Genomic DNA, 10,038 nt, shown 5'->3' with positions numbered 1-10,038 from the left:
GGAACGAACGATCTCAACCATCCATTTGGTAGCTGTAAATAGAGTAGTTGGTAGGAAGAGCCCATAGGCGAAATTTGAATATACCCTATCCATGATTTGGACGGACCGGAGTGCTTATGCCACGTACAGTGGAAGTGACTGTCCCTAACTTAACAGGAATGGGTGGTGAACTACCACCGAACTCCTCCAAGAAATCTCTGACAACACCCGCCTATTTTACGCGGTTTGAAGCCACCCCGTCTGTGGCCCTCACCACATTACATCCGAGAAATCCACTCCGTATATCAGGTTCCATCCTAGAATTTAGGCCGTACATACAAAAATTAGCTAGATCTAATACTTATATGGGACACACCACATCGAACTATGGGTATGTGATACCAACCACAGGTTTTATGTGGGGCCACCATGGAGTGTATCTTTGACCAAACCCGCTAATCAGATGAAACTAAAGATAATGGAAAGAAGATAAAAAAATCAATCTGGAACAGAAATCAGGCGGGCCACACATGGTGAACTTTAGCGGTTCTGGGAGTAATTTTACATTTTTCTCATTATTGTGGCACACAAGAGATTTTAATCAGTCTCATATTATTTATTTACGGTAAAATTAATAATATTCACCTGATGGACGGAATGGATTTAATTATAAAACATGGTAGGCCCTACAGAGATCCGGAGCTTTACGACGATTATGGTCCACTCGCGTTCGGACAGAAATCAGGAACGCCACGCCCCTAGTATTTGTTTGTGTTTCTATTTTTTTTACAGAAAGAAGCTTTTTTGTAGTACAACGATAAGGAAGGAGGACCTTCTTATCATCTCCTCCTCAAACGCAGGTATGGATTTCCAAAAGCTGATTATCTTCAATTCCATGTTTTCTCGATCCGTATGATCCCTTTTTATTTCTACAATTCGATTCCAAAACTTCAATTTCTATGCTATCTGAGTTGGATTTCTGGTATCTTGATGGGTTTTGATAGAGAGGACTCGTGCTTGAACCCTACCTGAATTCCTATATACAGGTGTGGAACAGGCATGTGTTGGATGGGGAGTGTGAGTGTATATATTCAATCAGATCTCCATGAAGATTTTCACCTGAATCTGTATTTCAGTTTTTGGGTTCATAAGAAATTTGGATTAGGGATCGTTTGGATGGTGTTAAATGGTTTAAGTTGTAAATGATTTACATATGGGCTGTCTGTTTGGCTTTAAGTTGTAAATGATTTACTAGTAAATCACTAACAGTGTTTGATGGCTTGCAAATGGTTTATATGCTGTAATTGTGTTTTCACACCTGAGATAGTTTAGAGAAGTAATTCATTAAAAAATATTCAAATGGCAAATAAGAGTGGATTTTAAAGTGGATCATTGGGTTAAGCCTATCTCACTAAAGCTTATGGTTGATTCTCAAATAAAACCAAGCAGCAGGTGAGCCATAGAAGTGGGCCCACGAATTCAAATGCTCTTTTATATGGCCGGTAGCAAGATCTGCTACCGTTGTGTTGGTGGGGGAAGAGAGAGAGAGAGAGAGAGAGAGAGAGTTCTCCAGTTATAATGGAGAGAGGGAGGTGCGTTTCTCCCAGCCTTCAGCAATGAAATCCCAGCTTTTTGCTAGCAAATGAAAAGGGGGAAAAGGTGGTAAATCATTTACAACTAGTAAATGATTTACAAGCATTTTAGGGCATCCAAACGCAACTTGCCTCATTTACCACCATCCAAATGACCCCTTAATGTTTTTTGTTCAGAATCAGATGCATTAGTTTATTTTTATTATTATTATTATTATTATTATTATTATTATTATTATTATTTTTTAAATCTAAGTGTTTTAGCAAAACAATCTGATTAGGAAATTTCATTTCCATGCCTTTGAATTGGATTGATTTCTATTTTGATGAGTTTTGTTGAAAGATTCAATTGGACGAGGTGAAGATTGAGGTCATTCTTTTTGTCTCTCTTCTTGCATATGTGGAAATCTCAATTGGCTTATTTTGAATAAGCCATCTTGCTATATTTATTGGTTTTGAATCTTTTGATAAAAAATTTCATCTTAAATCAGTCAAGGATCGAATTCTTCTCCTTTTTGGTAGATCAGTGAGCTTCACTTGTGTTTCTTTTGAACCAGGTTCCTTCCTATCATTATGGGTTCAATGAAGATCTTCAGTTGAAATTATGAAATGATTGATGCGGGAGGTTCATGTTTTTTTTTGGGGGGGAAGGCGGTCGGTCAGTTGTAGAGCTTAGGGGCTTTGGCTCTTCCCCAAGTCCCTAGAAAGAAGACGGCATGGTTTTGAATTTTGGCTTTTGTGTTGATAAATACAGAATGTTGAGGTCTCAGCTTGAATGCTCAAGGTGATAAAATACGGAATACACGGAATAGTCAGCCTTGGGTCTTTGAGCTCAATTCAATTCCAGGGTCAGTTTGATAAGCCACAATACAACTAAGGCCTTTTTGAGTACTGATTCAGTCTATCAAGCATTAAGGAATCATCTGATTTTCTTAAAATGGTTTCATCTGGTAATGGGAAATTCACTGATGAAATTCAGGAAGATAGAGTGCCAGGTAGAACTGGAAATGGTTATAAAGCCACAGACTCGGTCTCTCTTCACATCTCAACTTCTCAAAGAGGGTTGCTGGGCCAGCAAATCCCCAAAAAGGGGTTTCTAAGAATTTTGACAGCCCTTCCTAGCAAAGCGGGGTTTATGAAATTCAAATCCCGTGGCATTTTAGCTTCTCCTTCCGCCAAGTTCCGCCGGATTGCCGAGGAAAGAGATGAGATTTCGCGCTCGGTTGCTGTTTCTCCTAGTTCTCAGGGTCCCCAAAACCTTATCAGTGTACCCTTTGTTGGGAAGATAGATTGGGAGTCTTTAAAGAAGATGTGCAAGGAATGGATACGAGATCCCATGAATATGGCTCTTCTTGTTTGGATCACGTGCGTTGCTGTCTCTGGTGCCATCCTTTTCCTTGTCATGACTGGGATGCTGGACCGTGCATTGCGGAAGAAAGCCCAAAGAAATGCCTGGTTCGAAGTCAATAATCAAATCCTCAATGCTCTCTTTACTCTCATGTGTCTGTATCAGCATCCGAAACGGTTCTACCACCTCGTGCTGTTATGCAGATGGAGACCGGATGATGTCCGAAAACTCAGAAAGATATACTGCAAAAATGGCACTTACAAACCTCATGAGTGGATGCATATGATGGTTGTTGTCATTCTTCTTCACGTGAACTGTTTTGCTCAGTATGCTTTGTGTGGTCTTAACTTAGGATATAGGAGATCGGAACGGCCTGCAATCGGAGTTGGCCTTTGCGTTTCCGTTGCTATCGCAGCCCCAGCTATTGCTGGTGTCTACAGCATCCTTAGCCCTCTTGGGAAGGAATATGAATCAGAAACGGATCACGAAGCACAGAATCAGGTTGTGGGCATTGACAGTGACAAACCGATGCATCTCAGGACGAAGTCATTACAGAAGAGATATTCATTTGTGTTGAAAGACAGTCAACGGACCCCAGAGAGTAGGCCAGAGTGGAGAGGGGGATTGTTTGATTTGTGGGATGATATTTCAACTGCATATCTTTCGCTGTTCTGTGGTTTCTGTGTTTTTGGATGGAATATGGAGAGGCTTGGGTTTGGGAATATGTACGTTCACATCGCAACATTTCTACTGTTTTGCATGGCTCCCTTTTGGATCTTTAACTTGGCAGCCATCAATATCGATAACGAGGTTGTTAGAGAGGCACTGGGGTTTACGGGTATTGTGCTATGTGTATTTGGTTTGCTATATGGCGGCTTCTGGAGGATTCAAATGAGGAAGAGATTCAACCTTCCAGCTAACAATTTCTGTTGTGGTTATCCGGCTGTAACTGATTGCATGCAGTGGCTTTGCTGTTGCATGTGTTCCCTTGCTCAGGAGGTGCGGACAGGGGATTTCTATGATGTTGAAAAAGATGGGTTTTACAGAAAGCATACAGAAGACAGCATCCAGCCCATACTGTCTCCTCTAGGCCGTGAAGATCGGTCGCCATTGTTTCAATCAAGCCCAAGTTCCCCACTCAACACCAGCCCATCTAGATTGAGGATGGGGAACTCGCCAAGTCCGAGCCACTTGGTCAAAGGGTATGGCCTGGATGGGCAGTTACCTGCGGTGGAGGAAGAGTTGTCTAGTAAAGTAGGGATATTGACACCTCCTGTGATGTCATCGATACAACGAGAGGTTGATCATCAACAGCCAATTTGAAGGTTGTTGGAAGGTACAATTTGCATGGAGTGGAGGAATATTTGATTGTAAGTGTATTTTGTTCCGAGATCTTTCGTGTTTTTTTATACTTAAAGTTGTAACGGTGTGGAATTTGTAGATTGTGTGCTTGAGCGGAAACTGATATAGTTCTGGCAGTTATAGTTTTCTCATGATTCTTGCTTCTGTGATCCTCTGTAGAATTTCATTTTTTTATTGGCAAGCTGGCATTGAACCCATAACCTTGGTGTTATACATCTGAGGGGAGTTTTATTCATAACCAAGAACATATAGAAGGTTCACATTGTTCTTCTTCATTTCATGTCCCAAAAAAACATCACTGAAACATTTCTTAGGGCTGTCAATGGGTTGGGTCCTATGGTACCCGTACCTAGGCTAACCAGGTTTGGGTCTTGCTGGGTCCAGGTGGATCAGGACGTGACCCGACACAACTCTAACTGGGTCTATCACATGGACCTGACCCGAACCTGACTAGATCTGATTTTTAACCGGTCCTGACTCACTTGAAGGTTTTTTTTTTTTTTTTTATTTATTTAAGGGGGGACCCAGACCCATTAAAATTGGGCCAGGTCCATAGGGTACCCACAGTCCAGGTATCCATTGGCGGCCCTAACATTTCTCGAGGCTTCAACTTTGGGATTCAAAGTCCTCAATAATGATGTACATTCAAAAGAGCTGGTTGCTGTACTTATCGGTCAGAACTGGATGATAAAGCTGTAAACTTTCAGGAACAAGGCTTAAAGATTGATACATAACACATTCATCCAATGGGAGAACATGAGCAGTCCAGTTGCTGGTCTTTTGAAGATTAGGCGCAACCAAGGGTCTTGATTATATATCCAGATGGTTTTTATGGACCAGATCAATGGTCCAACTGATCATGGGACTGACAGAACCAATAGGATTGCCAACCTTACAGAACAGTTAATGTGTGGGGTCCGCAGGTTCAATCGGGTGTGTCGAGGGGTTAGTACACAAACTGTATGCTATGTTTTGGGTCTTCTATACACAAGCCATAAAGACCTTATGCCCAGATGATTGACCTTATGCCCAGATGATTAGAACTCTTTTAGCTAGTTTCCCTTTAATCTCTTTTATTGCAAATTGGAGAAAGTCCAGTATTGTTTTATTAATAGACCAATTTCATTAAGCATGGTTTTCTTTTGTTAGAATTGGATTACAATATGGCGATATATGGTTGTGTATGGAACTTTGTAGGCAGGTTGTTAAACATTTTTTAATGAATGAATTCTTTTTTGTTCTTGTTTCTTGAGACTAGAAACAACTCCAGTGTGTGAATCTTCTAAAACCCTAGGGATGAGACTCCTCTTGGTTATATTGGTGGTGAGACTCCACTATTCTATCCCCTATTAATGGGTGGGAATTGGTCGGGTCAGCCCACAGGTCTAGTGGCCAAACCCATGTTTCAGGTGTGTTGGGAACCAGCTAGATGACTGGCGGGTTGGATTCGGGCTAGAAATATGACCCGTTTAAGTAAATGGGTTGGGCTTGGTTGAACCCTACCCGACCCAACCTGACCTGCCCATATTGGTTTAAAGGGGTTGGGCCACATGACCCAACCTGACAGACCAATACCCGGAACAAATTAAAGAAGAAAAGTTATGGATGAGTTATTTAATGTACATATTTACCCAGTCTGGGCTAGCTTTTGCATAGCCTTAACCTCATATTCCATTCTTAACTGAGATGGATCATGGCAGGTTGGGTCGGACCAGTCAAGCTTGATTAAACGGGCTGGGTCAGGTTGGGTCAGGCTTGATGGTTTTTAAATGTGTCAGGCTCTGTCAGAGGGTAATGGGGTGTGGGTCGGGTTTGGGCGAGGATTATTGGCCCGTTTAGGAAATGGGCAGGCTTAGGCTGGCCCGAACTTGACCCATTGCCACTCCCAACCTCTATTCCTATCTTTCTTATATATTTTTCGTCTTTTCTTCTATTGTTTGCTGCATTTGCCATTGTTCCCAAGGTTTTAAATTGTTGTATCAGGTATCGGATCATTCACCACTGCTATGGCCCTGTATCACACCCCAAGTTGCCCTTGCATCAGGCTGTTTCAGGTTGACACAGCCATATCATTCATGGGCTATGAAACTAGTGTTGGACGATACTTTAAATCTTTCACGTGCATGTGAAGTAGAAGTGATCCCCAATATCAAGGGCACACAACAACCCTATCCAGTCTCGTGCAAAACCTCTTAGAAACTGAAATTCTAGACAACAAGTGCATGCATATTTTCTTCTTCTTCTTTAAATACGAATTTCCTGTTTCAGTAGAATCTCCATCATTTGTGAATCAAGTTCGGATTCTTGGAACTGGTATTTTGCACTCAGCTTACCAGTTCTAAGCACAATCAGCTCGTAAAATCTTAATTTTTTCTTCTACAACTATTTAAAAATCAATCAACCTGTTTTTATCTAAAATTAGCTTTTCCGCTGCAAAAATTTCAAACTTCAATTAAAATAATTAGAATATCTGTGTATGAGCGTAATGTCTATAGGTTAATCGGATGTACTTTCTCTCAAAAGTGAAATACTTCCTCTTCAAATAATCCGTATACAAAACCATCTGTCACTAAAAAAAAATTTGCCTTCTACTCAATTCTAACAATGGGCGCGACCAACAATATCTATTTTCTGTATTACATCCAAAACCTTGTATTTGAATAAAAACTGTTCTTGAAAAAAATGCCCAATTTTTTTTTTATAACATTTGAAATAGATGGAGTTTTAACCAAGGACTTTTCTGCCATTTAATTCTTGCTCTCACATCCCACGTTCTCCCTCCTTGTGTGTAGCTCTAATGCTTTGCGGAACCACCCGTTCTTCCTCTTTTTGTGTAGCCATAATGCTTTGTGGAACTTACCATGATGATTTTGCGTAGTTCACTTCAAAATTTTATTCTGCCAGCTTATGTTAGGATGTCAGCTAAAAGACAGAACAGATTTAAAATTATAAGAAGTCACCGAACCGGAATAACTAGGGATGAGACACCCACCGTTAAAATCATTTTATGTTCCTACCCGATGCACATGTTTTGCCGGTGATTGTGTGCATCTGCAGGACTAGTCTCACCTTCTAAAGAGGCAAAGATACCCCCTCATCATAATTTATTTATTTATTTATTTTTTAATCGATACCAAGACCTCAGTGTTGAAACAATGCATCTTTCACTCAGTCTACCACTACTTTTTGACAACTCATCATATGTAACGTGATTCCAAAATTAGAATGGTCCACGTGATGCAGCACCCCATAAAACCCCCCAGCCCAACTTTTACTATGATCCAAAACTTTGGTGGGCCATGAAAAAAGTAAACAGTTTCCTCCCTTGATTTGCATCTCTTTTTGCTATGGCCCACCAGAGTTTTAGATCGGGGTGAAAATTGGTACTTTTTGGTTTTCATGGGATGCTGCATCACATGGACCATTTGGATTAGACACCCATGACACATGTGCAAAGGTACACACATGCGCAGGCGCATAGGTGAGCATGCCCGAGAGAGAGAGAGAGAGAGAGAGAGAGAGAGAGAGTCATGCTCACCTCTGCATGTGCACACTTTTACACAGGTGTCATGGGTGTCTAATCCGAACAGTCCATGTGATAAGGAATCCCACGAAACTCAAAGGGACAAATTTTCACCCTGATCTAAAATTCTAGTGGGCCATAGCGAAGATAAACGCAAATCAAGGGAGGAAACTGTTTTCATTTTTCATGGCCCACCAAAGTTTTAGATCAAAGTAAAAATTGGGCCCGAGGGGGTTTCATGAGGTACTGCTTCACATGGACCGTTCAGATTTTGGAGAGTTCTCAAAATAGTTCGCACTAGCTGAGCATTCTATACGGAGAGAGAGAGAGTCATGCTCACCTATGCACGTGCGGTGCGCACCTTTGCACAAGTGTCATGTGCATCTAATCTAAATGGTCCATGTGATGTGGAATCCCATGAAATCCCAACGGAAAAAATTTCACCCTGATCCAAATTATGATGGGCCATAGCAAAGAGAAATGCAAATCAAGGGAGCAAACTGTTTTCAATTTTCATGGCCCACCGAAGTTTTTGATCGAAGTAAATTTTGGGATATATATACACACACGATCTCAACCATATGATCAATGGCTAAGAAAATGGCTTTCTAGATTGATTAAAGTGGAGGATTGATCAATTATCATAGCCATACACAATGCAGTGACCCCCCTTCGACTGCTCATGGCTCTGAATCAAACCATCCCTTCTCGGTGGTTTGGCTACTCCCCGTGACACCAGCCAATGGCTAGTGGTCGGTGCTATGTGGGCCTCACCATGATATATGTGCTTTATCCACGCCGTCCATCTATTTTTAAAGATTATTTTACGGCATGAGACCAAAAATGAGTTATAACCCAATCTGAAATAGACCACATTACAGGAAATAGTGTTGAATGAGCGTCAACCATTAAAAACATTTTGGGAGCCATAAAAGTTTTGGATTGAGATGATTTTTGTTTTTCCCCATCATCTGGGCCTGTATGACCTAATAAACAGATTGGATGTTAAATAAATAGTACAGTGAGCCTTAGGAGGATTTTATTGATGGATATCCAATCACTATTGTTTTCATGCGGCGTAGTCTACCTGAGACTTATATACCTCTCATTTTTGGAATAAATTCTTAAAATAATTTTAAAAAATAGATAAACGTAATAGATGAAATACATACATCATGGTGGGCTCACAGAGCACCGACCATCAGCCACAGGGTTGGTGCCTGGGGGAGTGTATTTCATCGATTTTTAAAGATCATTTTAAGGATTGGCTACTCCCCCCTTACACTCGGCCCGTGGCCGGTGGTCGGTGCTTTGTGAGCCCACCATGATGTGTGTATTTCATCCATTACATTTATCCATTTTTAAAGATCATTTTAGAGATTTATTCCAAAAATGAGAGGTATATACATCTCAGGTGGACCATGCCACATGAAAACAATTGTGATTGGATATCCATCGTTAAAATCCTCCTAAAGCCCACTGTACTGTTTATTTAACATCCAATCTGTTTATTAGGTCATAGGAAAAACAAAAATCATCTTGATCCAAAACTTTTATGCCCCCAAAATGTTTTTAACGGTAGACGCTCATTTAACACTGTTTCCTTTAAGGTGGACCACACCACATGAAAACGATTGGATATACATTCAATCAATGGTTGGGGAAGGGGACATTCCTAATTGATCGTATTGAAAACGTTGGAATGTCGATCTGGACAGTCTATCATGTGGGTCTTAGTTTCGAATGTCTGTCCATTTAAAAATGAAATAGAACAGTCTGATCAATGGCCAAGAGCATGGATGGACCAGATAGATTATGTTGGACAAGGTCTGATCATTGACCCGGATGTGATTCCATATGGGGCATCTTTAATTGTATGTCCATCCTAAGAATCACGATGATCGTTTGATCCTATTCATATAATCAGTGGCCGTTAAATCGGTTGGTCTGGATTAATTGTACTTTACAAATGTCTTCCCACCGATTTGCAGTCTTCTAAGTTGCGTCCTCCACCTTTCATTCTCCATGACTGCCAGTCACATCATCAGGGCGCGGATTGCCCCACGTCACCAGGGATATCACTGACTTGTGGGCCCCACCATGATGTACGTTTTTCATCCACGCGCTTATCCATTTTGCCTGCTCATTTTAAGGGTATGAAAAAAAAAAGAAGGCAGATCCAAATCTCAGGTGGACCACACCACAGGAAACATTGGTGATTGAACACCAACCAT

General features: G+C 41.0%; 1 protein-coding gene across 2 annotated transcripts; it reads left to right on the top strand.

Moving 5' to 3' along the window:
* The first annotated feature begins 745 nt into the window (after positions 1-745).
* LOC131230867 (uncharacterized) lies at positions 746-4,412 on the top strand. 2 transcript variants are annotated; one of them, XM_058226892.1, is made up of 3 exons: positions 768-839; positions 2,129-2,196; positions 2,326-4,412. In XM_058226892.1, exon 3 carries the CDS (start codon positions 2,509-2,511, stop codon positions 4,240-4,242), a length of 1,734 nt encoding a protein of 577 aa, XP_058082875.1. In that variant the 5' UTR covers positions 768-839; positions 2,129-2,196; positions 2,326-2,508; the 3' UTR covers positions 4,243-4,412. The 2 variants fall into 2 exon arrangements, with proteins under 2 accessions (XP_058082874.1, XP_058082875.1); XM_058226891.1 differs by lacking the exon at positions 2,129-2,196 and having other exon boundaries at positions 746-839.
* Positions 4,413-10,038: the final 5,626 nt, after the last annotated feature.

This window comes from Magnolia sinica, chromosome 17 (genome assembly GCF_029962835.1).
Source record: "Magnolia sinica isolate HGM2019 chromosome 17, MsV1, whole genome shotgun sequence".
NCBI lineage: Eukaryota > Viridiplantae > Streptophyta > Magnoliopsida > Magnoliales > Magnoliaceae > Magnolia > Magnolia sinica.
Note: the sequence above shows the minus strand (reverse complement) of the source record. Positions and strands in the feature narration are given on the sequence as shown.

What these genes read in the sequence shown, in the direction of transcription:
- LOC131230867 (XM_058226891.1), top strand. Translation starts at nt 2,509, where the DNA reads ATGGTTTCATCTGGTAATGGGAAATTCACTGATGAAATTCAGGAAGAT.